The sequence below is a fragment of the Rhinoderma darwinii genome, chromosome 9 (assembly GCF_050947455.1).
Source record: "Rhinoderma darwinii isolate aRhiDar2 chromosome 9, aRhiDar2.hap1, whole genome shotgun sequence".
NCBI classification, from domain to species: Eukaryota; Metazoa; Chordata; class Amphibia; order Anura; family Rhinodermatidae; genus Rhinoderma; species Rhinoderma darwinii.
In genome coordinates, this window is record NC_134695.1 from 19,975,755 (window position 1) to 19,994,530 (window position 18,776).

Sequence of the window (18,776 nt, forward strand, 5' to 3'; positions counted from 1 at the left end):
AGGAGAAATAAAGCAAAACCTACAAACCAGAATGAATCTTCAGGCTGGGTTCACACGACCTATTTTCAGACGTAAACGAGGCGTATTATGCCTCGTTTTACGTCTGAAAATAGGGCTACAATACGTCGGCAAACATCTGCCCATTCGGGTTTGCCGACGTACTGTGCCGACGACCTGTAATTTACGCGTCGTCGTTTGACAGCTGTCAAACGACGATGCGTAAAAATACAGCCTCGGCAAAAGAAGTGCAGGACACTTCTTTGGAAATTTTTGGAGCCGTTTTCTCATAGACCCCAATGAAAACAGCTCCAAAAACGGACGTAAAAAACGCAGCGAAAAACGCTGCGAAAAACGTGAGTTGTTCAAAAAACGTCTGAAAATCAGGGGCTGTTTTCCCTTGAAAACAGCTCCGTATTTTCAGACGTTTTTGGTCACTACGTGTGCACATACCCTCACAGACATACAATAAAAAAGGAGCTGGATACACACGTGGGAAAACACTTCTCTGGACCTGATCACAGTTTGGCAGATTTAAAGGTCCTAATGCTGAAGAGTAATTTTAAGAACGACAGAGAAAAAAATTTGGGGGAATTCAAGCTGATGATATAATTCCAGTCATTGATACAAGCAGTGGCGGATTAAGTAGACGATAGGCCCTGGGCTGTTAGCCAAACTTGGGCCCCCTTCTCTACCGCCGATCTGCCGCCGTAACTATTGTTAACACTACCTTTTTGTGCGAGCATTAACAAATGGGTGTTACGATTCCCCTTGGGTTGACAATCTCCAACCATCACTAGTATCACACTGTGTAGGGACACATCCTCCTGACAAGGGGAATTGTCTATCAGTCCTGGACATCACAAAGATTTTTTGTGAAATGCAAGGTTTTCCTAAAATAAACGTCAGGTGAGGTGACAGATTTTCTATAAATCTAGTGAATCACAGGTGATGACTTCTCAGATTCTAGTATTTTTTTTCCTCTTTTCTTCTCCATCCGGTCCAGAGTTCATGATGACTTCTTCCGACCATGACCAATTTCTGCAGAATTCGCCACTCAGATATCTTCGGCGCCTCACTTTTCCAACATTTCCACACCTATAAACGAAGATAAAATTATCATGGTGCCCCTAAATAGAATAGACCATACACTGCGCCCCTGAATATAATTGTCAAACATTGTAAAGTAATGCACCACATACACAGTGCCTCCTTTACATAGTCCATGTAGATATCACACATCCCCCTATAGCTAGAAACACACACATCCCCCCATAGAGAGCGTCACACACAGCCCCTGTAGATATCACCACACAGCCCCCCCTGTAGATAACACCACACAGCCCCCTGTAGATAGCACCACACAGCCCTCCCCCTCTTGTAAATAGTGCCACACAGCCCCCCTTGAATATAGTGCCACACAGCCCTCCATTGAATAAAGTGCCACACAGCCCCCTTGAATATAGTGCCACACAGCCCGCCCGTGAATATCGTGCCATTAAGCCCCCCTTGAATATAGTGCCATACAGCTCCCCCTTGTATATTGCGTCACACAGCCCCGCCTTGTATATAGTGCCACACAGCACGCCGCCCTTGTATATAGGGCCACACAGTGCGCCCCCTTGTATATAGGGCCACACAGCGCTCCCCCTTGTAGATAGTAATACACAGCACTCCCCATTGTTTATAGTGCTATACAGTGCTCCCCTCCTTGTATATAGGGCCACACAGTGCTCCCCCTTGTATATAGTGCTACACAGTACTCCCCCCTTATATATAGTGCCACACACTGCCCCCTTGTATATAGTGCTACACAGCGCGCCCCCTTGTATATAGTGCCACATAGTGCTCTCCCCTTGTATCTAGTGCCACACAGTGCTCTCCCCTTGTATATAGTGCCACACACTGCTCTCCCTTTGTATATACTGCCACACAGCGCTCTCCCCTTACATATAGGGAAACACAGCGCTCCCGCCTTGTATATAGGCCCACATAGCGCTTCCCCCCTTGTATATAAGGCCACACAGCACATATCCCCCTATTATATAGAACTACACAGTGCTTTTCCCCCTGTATATAGGGCCACACAGCGCACCCCCTTGTATATAGGGCCACACAGCACTCCCCCTTGTTTATAAGCCACACAGTGCTCCCCCTGTATATAGGGCCACACAGCCCTTCCCCGCTAAAAAACAAATGTATATTGTTCTTACATTGGCCCATTCCCGGTCCGGCCGGATGCATGCGCAGACCGGCGTGATTTAGTATGCCATCACACCAGCCTGAGGACTCAGATACAAGTGTATGTGGCTGTCACTAGCACCGGGGGCCCCCATTGGTGCTAGCGATGCCACCGGGCATGAGGGGGCCCGTGTAGTTATGTGCAGTTCAGGCGGACATGGGCCCCCTGGGAGCCTTGGGCCCTGGGTGGCCACTTCAACAAAGGGCCTAAATCTAACACCTGGATATATGAGCCATTACATGGACGAAGGTCACATCCCCCATCAGACTGACTCCAGATCCCTTAAGTCATCACCCCTATAACCTCAGTTTTATTGCCCTGGCTTATCTTTAATGATATATCACCTCATGTACTAATTGTCTTTGTGTAACATCTTAAATGTTGTGCTTTTTTTAAAGTTATTAATTTGTAAACACACCTGAAGAAGGAGCCTCTATGCTCTGAAAGTGTCACGTTGGGTGCGTGGACCTACTGGGCCATACCGCCTTAACTGTATGGCAGCTGGCCAACAGGACACAGGTCAAAGTCCATAGTTCAAATAGGTGTACCTGTGGTAACTTCAGACAGTAGCAAGACAGGCTCGGATGGGACTTTGGCAGCAGGCAGACACCAGGCGTGGTGTAACAGGACAGGCGTAGTACTCAGCGCAGCACGACTCCAACTCTATACGGCTCTTGGCCCAGGATAACACGGGATACAGGTTACAGGTAGCAGGAACGGGAACACTGGGAACTGGAAGACACTTAAGGAACCATTTGCAGAGACGAACATAGGTAACGACAACAAAGCTCAGGCAAGGCAGGAAGGGGCAGGGCCCTTCTTATAGTCCAGGTTCATGGGCTAATTCAATAACAGATTCAGGTGCGCGCACCTAACGAGACACAGCAGAGTGAAGTGGAAGTGAGCGCTGGTGTCTCCTGAGGAGAAGATGCGGACCAGCGCCCACTGATCCATGGCTGCGGCCGTCAGGGGGTGAGTAAACCTGACGGCCCGCGGCCATGGGTATTACAGAAAGCTTGCATGTATAATTACAGAAAGCTTGCATGTATAATTTTTCTCGTTAGCCGTATCATACCTACAATACATTTGTCTTTTTTGACACAAAAGTATTTAACATTGCATAATGAGAAAGGCTAAATCTGTGGTGAAATTCAAGACAAATTCTACAGCAAAATCGACATGTCTAAATCCTCCGGTGGCTTTTCGGTGGCTTTTTCTGCTACGTGTGAAAGTAGCCTTAGACCGTGGTCTCCATCGTGTAGCTCTCCAGCTTTTGCGAAGCTATGACTCCTAGCATGCTGGGAGTTATAGTTTAGCAGCAGCTGGAGAACCGCAATAACTAAACCACAGGTTTTCTTAGGTTAAACAGCATGGCTTGATGCTCTACGAACAACCTATTTTCTCATGATCTAAGGCCATGTTTAGATGTGGCAGAATTTTTCCGCTGGAAATTCGCAGCAATTATGTAACGAATCTGCAGCAACATTTGCATATTTGACAGGTAATTCAAACGTTGCAGATATCACAGCGGACTTGCTGCATATTTCAGCCTTTGCATTGCAAAGGCTGAAATCTGCAGTGAAATTCCACTGCTTCTCAGCAACAGACTGTGCAAGCTGTGGTGTGAAAATTCTGCACCGCAGCCTAAATTCTGCACTGTTATTTTCCGCAACTTCTGAATTAAGTTACCTAGAAAGGTATAGAAACCAATGGAAAAATGTCTGCTGCGGATTTCCACTGCGGACTGTCCGCAGCGGAATTCAATAGCAATTCCGCCCCGTCTGAACATGCCCTAATTGGGAATATGAAGAAAACAGGGATGAGAAGGCCTCTATTGGCCATGATGACGAATGTATAGTCAGCTGTGTTTCCATGTAAGTTAGAAACTAGGTGAACTGGAGTTTGGCATACTACCCAATGCTAAGTTTTGAAATACATTTCATAAATAAGCTCTAGACACTCAAACTGAAGTCCCTTTTACACGGGCCAATTATCGGGCAAACAAGCGTTCATATGAATGTTCGTTCCCGATCATTGCCCTGTGTAAACAGAGCAACGATCAGCCGATGAACAAACAGAAGCTTGTTTATCGGCTGATTGCATCGTTTATTCTACCAGAAATATTATCGTTGTAGGCAGCACTTCTTCCAGTGTAAACGGGGTGATATGCTGCAGACATGATGGAAATGTATGGGGATGAGCGATCATAGTAACGACCGCTCATCCCCATACATAACCAATCCTTGCTCCTTCTAAAAGGAGCAAACGAGCGCCGATCAATTGATTTATACTGATTTCCAAAACTAGTCGAGAGCCACTCCCATGCCAGTTAATGTTAATGTGTACGTAAGTGTAATAGTACATCAATGTTCTTTAAGGGATTTTAAGATTAGGAAAACATGGCTGCATTCCACCAATTCAGTGCCACACCTGTCCACAGGTTATATGTGGTATTCAAGCTTAGAGTAACGTCCGCGGTCGCAGACCGCAGACTCCTATCATCCTGCAGACGTATTCCTCCCCAGAGATGCCAGCAGATGTCCAGTCGGTTCACAAACCAATCGTGACACTTAGTCACATTCACTTGCGTTTGCTCATTCAATGGCACTGAGCTTCAGTACCATACGCAGCCCATGGACAGGTGTGGCGCTATTCCCGAAAGAAATTTGCCATTTTTTTCTAAAGCTGTACAAACCGTTTAACTACCTAAGGCCCTTGATATACTGTTATGCCAAGGTGCAGAAAGTGGTTAAAAAGTTCTCATAGAACTTCACTGAACTGAATTCAGGTAGCAAAATTTATGTAGTAAACTGTATTTTAGATTGTACATACCACCAGCATAATCCGAAGCACTTGCAGGATGAAGGAGTCCACTAAGTGGATGCATAAAGAAGTCAAGTACATGAGTATCGTCATTATGATAAACTGTGAGTGGCGTAAAATCCTATAGCAGAAAAAAAAACGAAAACTTGAATTTTATAAACTGCATAGATTCTATAACATGCTGTCATATACTTCACATTACTTATATCTATATTAAAATAGCAAGCAGACATGTTTGAGGCTTGTGTTTTTAAATACAAAATATATGAAAGTAGGAAACAAAGCAGACCAATTTTGTTACCTGACAATTTGGTCAAATAAGGACAAATACACAACTCCAGGACATAACCAGCACACACTGAGATTGAAAACTTGTTAAAACCACGTGTCTGGAAAGATTTGAAAAAGAACCAAAGCCACAGCTGGATGGTACACTTGCTATCAGGCCTGGTGAATCAAACAAAAAGAAAGGGGAGAAATAAAGACCCGTTTGCTGGATATACACAGAGGACAATGGGGCCCCATAAAGATGTCTTCCAATATATGAGTATACTCTGTCTGGAAGTGTAGATTTCGAATGTTAATCTGTTTTCCCTTAGTTCTAGCAGCAGCACAATAATGGGGTATTTCTGCCCCTGTGTACTAGTAGGACAGATGGAATTTTTAATTTAATCAAACTAATTAACTAGAGTCTCCTCCCTACATAAGGACATCTAGCCCCTCCCACCATGTGTTTATTATAAAGTAGTAGCCTTAACCCCTTCCCTTAGCGTAAATGTACGTCCAGGTGTGCAGTAACTTCGCGAACCTGGGCGTGCAGATACGTCTGCGCTTTAACAGTTAACCGTCACGCAGCGCTACACCGCAGCGGCGGATAACTGTGCAGGGTGTCTGCCCTGCATTCCCTGTTGCCGATCAGCGGCCCATTGCCGCTGATTTAGTCAATTAACCCAATGCCACGGTTGATTGCGATCGTCGCATTTAAGAGGTTTAGAGCAGATTGGCAGCCCCCACATGCATTTGCGGGAGCTGGCGATCCTTGTCACGGTAAGCGGAGGCCAGACAAAGGCTGGTCCTCCTCGGCTTCCTGTCAGAGTGACTGTCACGTCACAATGACAGTTAGAAGACATTACACTATGTAGGTAGTGTAATGTGTTCTAGCAGCGATCAGAGCTGCAAGTCTAAATGTCCCCTAGTGGGACAAGTAAAAAACAGTAAAAAAAAAGATAATAAAAATGTTTTAAAAAGTGTAAACATAAAAGTTATATTACATAAACAAAAAATGCTTTTTTTCCTATAATAAGTCTTTTATTATAGGAAAAAAATGAACACATTAAAAAAAGTACACATATTTGGTATCACCGCGTTCGTAATGACCCCAACTATAATATTATTTTTCACGCACGGTGAACACCGCAAAAAAAAAAGTAAGAAAACAATGCTAGAATTACTATTTTTTGGTCATCATGTGTCGCATGTACAGAAAAATAGTTCCAATAAAAACTACAACCCATCCCACAAAAAAACAAGCCCTTACACAGCTTATTTGACTGAAAAAGAAAACAGTTATGGCAGAATATGGTGACACAAAAAAATATTTATTTTATAAATAAGTAATTTTATTGCGCAAACGCTGCAAAACATTAAAAACTATATACATATGGTATCGCTGTAATCATACCGACCTGCAGAATAAAGTAAAATGGTCATTTACAGCATGTAGCCCAAAATGGTACCAATGAAAAATACAGATTGTCACACAACAAATATGCCCTCACACAGCTCCAGTGAAGAAAAAATAAAGAAGTTCTGGCTCTCAGAATATGGCGATGCAAAATGTGCAGTGCTCCAAAAGCGGATAAGAATGGGCACTATTTATCACCATCTGCGGATTATTATTTATTTATCGCATTATTATACCCTCTTATTATGCCCTGATGTACTCCGCACAGATTACATATGCCTCCACATTATAAACTGAAATACCAGCAAAACGCCAATCAGAACTACTACCAAGCTAAATCTGAGCTCCAAAAGCCAAATCCCTCCCTTCTGAGCCCTACAGCGTGCCCAAACAGCAGTTTACGTCCACCAATATGGCATACTGGGTAAAATATTTTATGAGGTATTTGTCTTCAGTGGCACAAACTGGACATAACATATTGTGCACTAAAATGGCATATCAGTGGAAAATTGTTATTTTCACTCTGCACTATCCGCTGCTCATTAACCCCTTCGTGCACCACGACTTAATAGCATGTCGTGGTGTGGGGAGTGATGTATGGAGCGGGCTCACACGCTGAGCCTGCGCCATACTTTGCGGGTGTCAGCTGTGTATTACAGCTAACACCCGGGACTAACGGACAGGAACAGCGATCGTGCTATTACAGGAGCCTGTAAAAATGACAATATACTGCAATACAATCTACCGATTGCTGGTTCAAAACCCCTATGGGGACTAATAAAATGTGTAAAAACAAAAGTAAATAGTTATTATTAGTGAAAAAAAAAAGATAAATATTTAAAGTCCAGAAAAAATCTTTTCACATTTTTTCTCTAAAATAATGTCAAAAACTTAAAAAAATACACTAAATTGGTATCGCTGTGTCTGTAAAAGTCCAAATTATTACAATATAACATTATTTAACTCGCACAGTGAACGCCATGAAAAATAAAGAATTTAAAAGAGAAAAATCACTGTTTTTTGGTCACCTTGGCTCTACCAAAAATTTTTATAAAAAGTGCTCAAAAAGTTGTATGTACCAAAAAATAGTACCAATAAAAACTACAGCTCGTCCCGCAAAAAAAAAAAAAAACCCTCACGCCACTCTATTGATGGAAAAATAAAAAAGTTATGGCTCTAGGATAGCGGGGAAAAAGAAAAAGAAAAAATGTTTCAGTCCGGAAAGGGTTAATTACTTTCTAATGAAAAAACATTTATGACCACATGTGGGGTATTGCTGTACTCGGGATAAATTGCTTTACAAATGTTGGGGTGCTTTTTCCTCCTTTATCCTTTGTGAAATTTAGACATTTTAATGGAATTAATGTTGATATTCATTTTCACGTCCTAATTCTAATAAATTCTGCAAAAGACCTGTGGGGTCTAAATGCTCACTATATCCCTAGATAGATTCATTAAGTGGTGTAGTTTCCCAAATGGGGTCCCTTTTGTGTGGTTTCCACTGTTTTTGGCCTTTCAGGGGCTTTGCAAATGCGACATGGCACCCGAAAACCATTTCAGCTAAATTTGAGCTCCAAAAGCCAAATATCGGTCCTTCCCTTCTAAGCCCCGCTGTGGGTCCAAAGAGCAGTTTATTACCACATATGTCATATTTCCGTAATTGGGAGATATTCTTTTACAAATTTTGGGGTGCTTTTTCTCCTTTATTCCTTGTAAAAATTAATTCGATTTTTTTACCTTTACAGACTAATTCCAATGAATTCAGCAAAACAACTGTGTGGTCAAAATGCTAACTTTACACCTAGAGAAATTCCTTGAGGGGTGTAGTTTCCAAAATGGGGTCACTTTTGGGGGATTTCCACTGTTTTGGTCTCTCCAGTGCATTGCAAACTGTCACGTTGACGGTATGGCAGCTGGCCAACAGGGCGCAGGTCACAGTCTATAGTTCGTATAGTGTACCTGTGGCAGCTCGGACAGTAGCAAGGCAGGCTCGGCTGGGACTAGGCAACAGGTAGATGTCAGGTGTGGAGTAGCAGGACAGGTGTGAAATACAGCACAGCACGAATACAGCTCAGCGCGGCACTTGAGCAGGATATCACGGGATACAGGCTACAGGTACGGGGAACACTGGGAACTGGAAAACACTAGGAGACCATTTGCATAGACAAACTTTGGGTACGACAACACTCAGGCATGGGAGGAAGGGGCACAGCCCTTCTTATAGCCCAGGGTGCTCTGGGAGCAATCAGCTCATTCTCCCACCTGCGTGCGCTTTGGCTTCTTAAGTCTGGACTGAGCTCACGAGCGCACCCTGGTGGTCACTGTGGAACAGGACGGCCGTATGTGCAGACCTCTCTGGAGAGAAGGGCGTCGACTGGATGGAAGGAGTTCGTGGTCAGCGACCATGGACGTTACACAAACGCGACACTGCACTGAAAACTATTCCAGTAAAATCAGAAATATAAAATCCAAATGGTTCTCCTTCCTTTCTGAGCCCTGCTTTGGGTCCAAACAGCAGTTTATTACCACATATGGGGTATTGCTATAATCGGGAGAAATTGCTTTACATATTTCGGGGTGTTTTTTCTACTTTATTCCTTGTAAAAATTAAAAATGTCTACGTTTTTTCAGAAAAGTAGATTTTCATCTTCACATACTAATTCAAATAAATTTTAGCAAAAAAAAAAACTATGGGTTCAAAATGCTAACTATACCACTAAATAAATTCCTTGAGGGGTGTAGTTTCCAAAATGGGGTCACTTTTGGGGGGTCTTTACTGTTTTGGCCCCACAAGACCTCTTCAAACCTGACATGGTGCCTAAAATATATTCTAAAAAAAAGGAGGCCCCAAAATCCACTAGGTGCTCCTTTGCTTCTGAGGCCTGTGTTTCAGTCCATTACCACACTAGGGCCACATGTGGGATATTTCTAAAAACTGCAGAATATGGGCAATTAATATTGAGTTGCATTTCTTGGGTAAAACCTTCTGTAAATTTCACCTCTACTTTGCTTTAATTTCTATGAAACGCCTAAAGGGTTAAAACACTTTCTGAATGCTATTTTGAATACTTTAAGGGGTGCAGTTTTCAAAATGGGCTGATTTATGGAACTTTCTAATATATAAGGCCCTCAAAGCCACTTCAGAACTGAACTGGTCCCTGAAAAAATGGCCTTTTGAAATTTTCTTGAAAATATGAGAAATTGCTGCTAAAGTTCTAAGCCTTGTAATGTCCTAGCCAAATAAAAGAATGCTCAAAAAACGATGCAAACATAAAGTAGACTTATGAGAAATGTAAACTAGTAACTGGTGTTACTATCTGTTTTACAAGCAGATACATAAAAATTTTGAAAAATAATATTTTTAAAAAAATTTCGCCAAATCTTGGTGTTTTTTACAAATAATATTGAATTTATCAACCTAATTTTTTCACTAGTATAAAGTACAAGATGTCACTAGAAAACAATCTCAGAATCACTTGGATAGGTAAAAGTATTCCGAAGTTATTACCACATAAAGTGACACATGTCAGATTTCAAAAATCGGCTTTGTCCTGAAGGCCAAAACAGGCTCAGTCCTGAAGGGGTTAATTAGGGCAGGAAGCTTGTGCTGCTGTTAGGGCTAAGGGAAAAACAGATTAGCGTTAGAAATCGACACTTCCCTTACGTCCTAAAGCAGCACAATAATGGGGATTTAGTAAGAAGTAACCCTATAGGGAGGGCCCTCTTAAATAGAGGAACTCAAAATTGACCGCTCAAGAGCCGTCTCTTTGGAGAACCAAAAATTCAGCCTATAAAGTTTGATAAATATTAACGCCTTGGAGACACGGCTAACTTCAGTTTTTAAATTTTTTATTTTTCTGCCCCGCCTTCCAAAAGCCATAACTTTTTTATTTCTTCGTCGACATAGCCGTATGAGGGCTTGTTTTATGCGGGACAAGTTGTAGTTTGTCATGGCACCATTTATTCTACTGCATAATGTACTGGAAAGCTGAAAAAAAATATTTGTGGGGTGAAATGGGAAAAAAACAGCGATCACCATTTTTTGGGGGGGTTTTGTTTTTACGGCATCCATCAGGCGGTAAAAACTAGATGTGCACTTTATTCTACAGGTTACGATTATGATGATACCAAATTTATATGATTTGTTTTATGTTTTTCCACTTTTAAAGAAAAACCAACTATTTGTTAAAAAAAAATGTGTTGTGTCGTCATGATCTGAGACCCATAACTTTTTTTTTTCTGTCAATTTAGCAGTTTGAGGGCTTAATTTTTGCGAGGCGAGCTGTAGTTTTCATCGATACCATTTTGGGGTATATGCGACTTTTTGATCACGTTTTATTTTATTTCTTTGGAGAGCTAAGGTGACCAAAAACAGCAATTCGTAGGTTTTATAATTTATTTTTTTTTACGATGTTCACCCAGCGCATTAAACAACACTATATTGTGATAGCTCGGACCTTTACGGACGCGACGATACCAGTTATGTTAACTTTTAGGTTTTTTAAGATTACTTTAGGGGAAAAATGGGAAAAGGGGGGTTTTCTGAACTTTTAATTCTTTTTTTATTATTATTATTTTTTAAACATAAAAAAAAAAAATATTTAAAGTTTTTTTACGGTTTTGAACCTGCGATTATTGGATCGCATGCATGATATACTGCAATACAGAGGTATTGCAGTATATCGTGATACGGACAGTCTACTTTGAAGCCCTGCCAGAGGCAGAGCTTCAAAGGAGTACAAAGATGGCAGACATGGGGGTCTTTATTAGGCCCCCAGGCTGCCATAACAACCATTGTAAATAGCCGATCATACCAGGGGGCCCCTGGCATGGGATGGCGTATTTGAGGGAGGCCTGATTCTAACAATTTAAATGCAGCGGTCACTATTGACCACGGCATTTAAGGTGTTAAACGGGCGAAATCAACTTGAACTTTGATTCTGCCCGCTAGAGTGAGGTGTCGGCTGTGTAACACAGCCGTCGCCCGCCGAGTATGGAGCGCACTCAGCGCGCTCGCGCGCTCCATACTTCCCCTTGGCGACAGTAACAGTCAGCAATAGTACGTCATATGTCGCCAAGGTGTTAAAGAGGCTCTGTCACCGCATTATAAGTGCCCTATCTCTTACATAAGGAAATCGGCGCTATAATGTAGGTGACAGTGTCAAGGATCATTACCATGTATATTGTTTGCAAAAATATTATCCTCACACATATAGTAGTAGTAGTAGTAGTAGTAGTTTGTACGGTTGAAAAAAGACACATGTCCATCAAGTTCAACCAAGGGATGGGAAAGGGGAAGTGGGATGCGAAAGGGGAAGTAAAAAATTTCTACACATAGCAGTTAATATTTTTTTGTTCTAGGAAATTATCTAAGCCTTTTTTAAAGCCATCTACTGTCCCTGCTGCGACCAGCTCCTGCGGTAGGCTATTCCATAGATTCACAGTTCTCACAGTAAAGAAGGCTTGTATGTATATACATTTCAGTTCTTTGTGTAATATACTGATATATATAACAAGTTCTTTGTTCATGTCGGACACACCTATGGAAGACACCGCCCCCTGGAATGCAAGAGGAGTGTGCTGAAGAATGTACAGGAGAACTTACAGCTGAGGAGCCAATGGGGGCTTAAGCAAGTCCCATATCTCTAGGGAGGGGGCATGTGTCTTTTCCTGTGTTTCTTTGTTCTGAATAAAGTTCAGTTCGCTTCCTGTCCTATTTGAGGAAAGCTGTGTACCAACATCTCTGTCTGGTTTACTTCTTTCCAGGCATGCCTTCAGCTTTCAATTTACAGAGGTGGTTATTCGGTGTGAAATAACAGGGGGAAGGAAGCCACCCTGAAATACGGACCTGACAACAGCAGTGCTTTTTATTTAAAAAAATGATCTATTTTCACCACTTTATTAGCGATTTTAGATTTATGATAATGAGTTGCTCAATGGACAACTAGGCGTGTTTTATTATTGACCAAGTGGGCGTTGTACAGAGGAATGTATGACGCTGACCAATCAGCATCATACACTTGTCTCCATTCATTTAATCAGCGCATAGGGATCCTTTTAGATCTCTACACCGTGTTCCAAATTATTATGCACATTGGATTTGTGTCATAAACATTTAATTATTAATTTTTCAATTAAACTCATGGATGGTATTGTGTCTTAGGGCTCTTTGGATCATTGTAATCAATCTCAGACACCTGTGATAAATAGTTTGCCAGGTGTGCCCAATCAAAGGAAAACTACTTAAGAAGGACGTTGCACATTATTAAGCAGGCCACAGGTTTCAAGCAATATGGGAAAGAAAAAGGATCTCTCTGCTACCGAAAAGCGTGAAATAGTGCAATACCTTGGACAAGGTATGAAAACATTGGATATTTCAAGAAAACGTAAGCGTGATCATCGTACTGTGAAAAGATTTGTGGCTGATTCAGAGAAAGGTTCGTTCAGATAAAGGCATACTGAGAAAGGTTTCTGCCAGACAAATTAATAGGATTAGGATAGCAGCTGCTAAAATGCCATTGCAAAGCAGCAAACAGGTATTTGAAGCCGCTGGTGCCTCTGGAGTCCCGCGAACCTCAAGGTGTAGGATCCTACAGAGGTTTGCAAGTGTGCATACAGTTATTATTCGGCCACTCCTAAACAATGCTCACAAGCAGAAACAGTTGCAGTGGGCTCAGAAATACATGAAGACTAATTTTCAAACCATGTTGTTTACTGATGAGTGCCGTGCAAACCTGGATGGTCCAGATGGATGGAGTAGTGGATGGTTGGTGAATGGCCACCATGTCCCAACAAGGCTGCGACATCAGCAAGGAGGTGGCAGAGTCATGTTTTGGGCTGGAATCATGGGGAGAGAGCTGGTAGGCCCCTTTAGGGTCCCTGACGGTGTGAAAATGACCTCTGCAAAGTACGTAGAGTTCCTTGACTGACCACTTTCTTCCGTGGTACAAAAAGAAGAACCGTGCCTTCCGTAGCAAAATTATCTTCTTGCATGACAATGCACCACCTCATGCTGCAAAGAATACCTCTGTGTCATTGGCTGCTATGGGCATAAAAGGAGAGAAACTCATGGTGTGGCCCCCATGCTCCCCTGACCTCAACCCTATTGAGAACCTTTGGAGCATCCTCAATCAAAATATCTATGAGGGTGGGAGGCAGTTCACATCAAAACAAAAGCTCTGGGAGGCAGTCTGACATCCTGCAAAGATATTCAAGCAGAAACTGTCCAAATAATCACAAATTCAATGGATGCAAGAATTGTGAAGGTGATATCAAAGAAGGGGTCCTATGTTAACATGTAACTTGGCCTGTTAAGTATTTTTTGATTGAAAGAGCTTTTGATTTCTGTAAATATGACCTCCTGATGCTGCAAATTCAACAAATTACCATTTTAGTTCTCTTTACAACCTTTAAAATGTTTTGATCTCTGTTGTGCATAATAATTTGAAACTGCATTTTGAGTTTTTTACTTCTAAAAAAAAATCTGTTATCATTAGGAGATTTGTTCAATAAAATTCGCATTATACTCCAATGGTTGATGGCTTGAAGATTATACTGACTGTCATTTGCATCGACTATTTTGGAAAATCTGCGAAAAATAACATTTGCGTAATAATTTGGAACGCGGTGTATGTGCTGTCTTATACTAATACATTAACGATACTGAAGTGTTTAGACAGTAAATAGACATTCCACGGGATGTCTATTCACAATCCCTGCACTTCGTTACTGTTTCTGTGGTAGTTACAGCAGAGCAAGCGTAATCTCGCGAGATTACGTTGTAAATGACAGGTTACAGCGAGATTACGCTTGCTCTGCTGTAACTACCACAGAAACAGTAACGAAGTGCAGGGATTGTGAATAGACATCCCGAGGAATGGCTATTCACTGTATAAACACTTTAGTATCGTTAATGTGTTAGTATAAAACAGCAAATAGAGATCTAAAAGGATCCCTATGCGCTGATTAAATGAATGGAGAGAAGTGTATGACGCTGATTGGTCAGCGTCATACAGTCCTCTGTACAATGCCCACTTGGCCTAAAGTAAAAACACGCCCACTTGGTCAATAGTAAAACACGTCCAGTTGTCCATTGAGCAACTCATTAGCATAAATCTAAAATCGCTAATAAAGTGGTGAAAATAGATCGTTTTTTAAAATAAAAAGCACTGCTGTCATCTACATTATAGCGCCCATCTCCTTGTGTAGGAGATAGGGCACTTATAGGGTATGTTCACACGGCAGCCTCCGTTACGACTGAAATTACGGAGCTGTTTTCCGGAGAAAACAGCTCCGGCATTTCAGACGTAATTGCATGTGCAGGCGCTTTACGCAACGTCCATTACGGACTTAATTGGAGCTGTTTTTCCATGGTGTCAATGGAAAACGGCTCCAATTACGTCTCAAGAAGTGACAGGCACTTCTTTGACTCGGGCGTCTTTTTTACGCGCCGTCTTTTGACAGTGGCGCGTAAAAAAAATGACCGTCGGCACAGAACATCGTAAAGCCCATTCAAATGAATGGGCAGATGTTTGCCGACACTTTGGTGCCGTATTTTCGGACGTAATTCGAGGCTAAAACGCCCGAATTACGTCCGTAAATAGGGTGTGTGAACCCAGCCAGAATGTGGTGACAGAGTCTCTCTAAGGCTATGTTCACACGGGGTATTTTGCCGAGTTTTTTGACGCGGAAACCGCGTCGCAAAACTCGGCAGAAACGGCCCGAGAACGCCTCCCATTGATTTCAATGGGAGGCGTCGGCGTCTTTTTCCCGCGAGCAGTAAAACTGCCTCGCGGGAAAAAGAAGCGACATGCCCTATCTTCGGGCGCTTCCGCCTCCGACCTCCCATTGACTTCAATGGGAGGCAGGAGAAAGCGTATATCTCGCTGTTTTATGCCTGCGGCACTCAATGGCCGCGGGCGAAAAAACGGCGCGATAATTGCCGCGAAAATCGGCGTGCAGGGAGAGGAATATCTGCCTCAAAGTTCCAAACGGAATTTTGAGGCAGATATTCCTCCCCCAAAATACTCCGTGTGAACATAGCCTAAGTGCAAGCTCCAAGCTGCACAGCAAATATGATCCAGTGGGATCAGACTTTTTTTAGCCCAAGATTTGGACACTGATCTAGCAGCGTAGGCTCTAGAAAAATGAGGTGAATCAGAGATCTGACAATGTAAGCCAGTCATCTGGCCTCTGCACTTCATCTACCCAGGGTAGGTTTGGCAGATTTTAAGTCTTTGTTTCTTTCAGGAAACAATAAATTCTCAACCTTCCTAATCTCCTACTCCAAGCCAAATAGATCTCAAGAAAACAGCACAGATTTAGGCATAGAGATTATATTCCTCATGAGAGGAAGACACGTGCCAAAACACTGGAAGGGAGTTGACCTGATTTCAGGTTACAAATGAGGAACTTTGGAGTGACGTTTGGTAGTAGCCTCAGCAAGACCATGTCCTGGAGGAATCTGATGTATGGATCCACTGATGACAAGGCTTGAAGTTCCCCCATTCTCTTGACAGATGTTATGGCTAGGCCCGGACACCCGACATGTGCACACCGTGCAGCTGCACCAATCCCATCTTGTCCAAGTCCACATGACAGAAAAAAAACACATGGTGGGAAAGGCTAGATGTCCTTATGTAGGGAGGAGACTCTAGTTAATTAGTTTGATTAAATTAAAAATGCCATCTGTCCTAAAAGTACACAGAAATACCATATTATTGTGCTGCTGTAGGATGTAAGGGAATTTATGTGCACAAACTGAATTTATACATGGAAAAGTTTTGTTGAAATACCTATTGGTGGGACATTTTGGACCGTTATTGTCCTCTAGGAATTATGGTTGACATTTACCTAAATTTTAGATTTTTTTGGGGCTTTAGCTGTCAAGCTTCATTTAAATGGTTTTACAATGCAATGTTGTTTATATTGGAGGATTTAATCCCAAAGTTCTTGCTGGCAGTGGCGTACCTACCGCGGTAGAAGCCATAGCGGCTGCTACGGGGCCCGTGGCTTGAGGGGGCCCATGCCGCTAGCTGACACGCCCCCCTAATATGCCCGGTGGCGCTACTAGCAGCCGTTATGGCTGCTACAGCGGTAGCAAAGCTACTATGGGGCCCATGCTGCCGAGCCTCTAACATGTATATGCCGAGCGACACAGGCCCTCTCATGTCCGGGGGCATTGCTAGCACCGGAGGGGGCCCCGGTGCTATCAACAGTCACCCCCTATTGCAGTAATTGTACCTGCGTCTATAGCACGCTGGTACAAATACATGCATCAGCACTGGATAGCCAGGCACGCTCTGTGACCGACCATTCAGCGCCTTACAATGACACTGATTGGCGGGGCAAAATGACTTACCCCGCCAATCCGCGCCTTTAAACTACGCTAGCGGTGCAATAACGTCATCGCGCCGCTTCCATGCTTGAAAGGCGCTGATTGACGGGGCAAGTCATTCTGCCCTGCCAATCAGCGCCTTTGAACGATGCGCCGCCTGCGTCATTCAGCTGCAGCAGACCAGCTCAGAAGAGAGCAGATCTGCATCGCCACCGGACAGCACGGTAACGGGATCAGGGCGAGTATGTAATTTAATTTTTTTTCTCTACTAAAACTGAGTGCCGTTATTTACAGTGGGGGCTCTATCTACAGTGGGGTCTATATGTGGGGATGTGGGCCACTATATACAGGGGGGTCTACAAGTGGGGATCTGGGCCACTATATACTGGGGGGTCTATATGTGGGTATGTGGGCCACTATATACAGGGGGGTCTATATATGGGGATGTGGGCCACTATATACAGGGAGATCTATATGTGGGGATGTGGGGCACTATCGAAGGGGGGGGTCTATATGTGGGGAACTATATACAGGGGGGTCTATATGTGGAAATGTGGTGCACTATCTACAGGGGTGTCTATATGTAGGGATGTGGGGCACTATATACAGGGGGAGCTATATATTGGACACTATATATAGGGGTGTGCTAGGGCATTATCTATAGGGGTGGGCTATATGTGGGACACTATATACAGGAGTGGATTACCTGTGGGGCACTAGCTACAGGGGGGCTATATGTAGGGCACTGTCTACAGGGGTGGGCTATATGTGGGACACTATATACAGTGGGAGCTATATGTGAGGTACTATCTACAGAGGTGGGCTATACGTGGAGCACTATCTATAGGGGAAGCTATATGTAGGGCAGCACAGTAATTCAGTGGTTAGCACTATTGCCTTTCAGCTCTGGAGTCCATATGTGGGCACTATCTACAGAGGGCTGTATGTGGGACACTATCTACAGGGGCTTCTATGTAGGGCACTATCTACGGAGGCTCTAGGCTCTATGGGGGCACTATCTACAGGGGGCATGGTGTGTGTGTGTGTGTGTGTGTGTGTGTGTGTGTGACACACAGTGTATGGTACTATTATAATCAGGGACACAGCTTATGGCGCTATTATAGTTAGAGGTGCAGTGTATGGCGCTTTATTATATATAGAGGTGTTGAGAATTTTAACTTCGTTTATAGGTGCAGAAATGTTTTAAAATTGGGAAGCTGAAGACATCTGAGCGGAAAACTGTAGAAATGGGTCGTGGCCGGGAGAAATCCATCATAGAGGTCTGGACAGGAGGGAGAAGAAAAGAACTAGAATCTAAGACGTCACCGGTGAGTCACTTTATGTAAATGTTTATTCTGCCTCTAATCGGTACTGTAGCCACTGTATGATCTGCAAGTGAGATGATGGGTGGTATGATTATTTTTTTGTTAAACAGTATCTCCCAGCATATCCTTACTATTGTTCAGACCATGCTGGGAGCTGTAGTTTTACACCGTACAAACCTATACGACAGGCAGAGCTTGAATTTCTGGGCCCCATACAGCCAAGATGTCTGGGCCCCCCTCTATTACCAGGGGTGGACAACGAAAGTGTGGCGCTTATGTTTGTACGTTATACGCGTTAACCGATTTTGGTGCTTCAATTTTAGTGAAGGAAACCATGGAGCAGGCAGCGACCGGTTAATGCCCTGGATT

General features: G+C 43.1%; 1 protein-coding gene across 3 annotated transcripts in view; it reads right to left on the reverse strand.

The window, feature by feature from the left end:
• LOC142660639 (tesmin-like) overlaps positions 1-18,776 on the reverse strand; it is a 244,843-nt gene that overhangs the window by 162,986 nt on the left and 63,081 nt on the right. For all 3 annotated transcript variants that reach the window (XM_075837326.1, XM_075837325.1, XM_075837327.1), the window contains exon 3: positions 5,072-5,183. In XM_075837326.1, the coding sequence (XP_075693441.1) occupies positions 5,072-5,183 (112 nt within the window). The remainder of the gene's footprint in view (positions 1-5,071; positions 5,184-18,776) is intronic.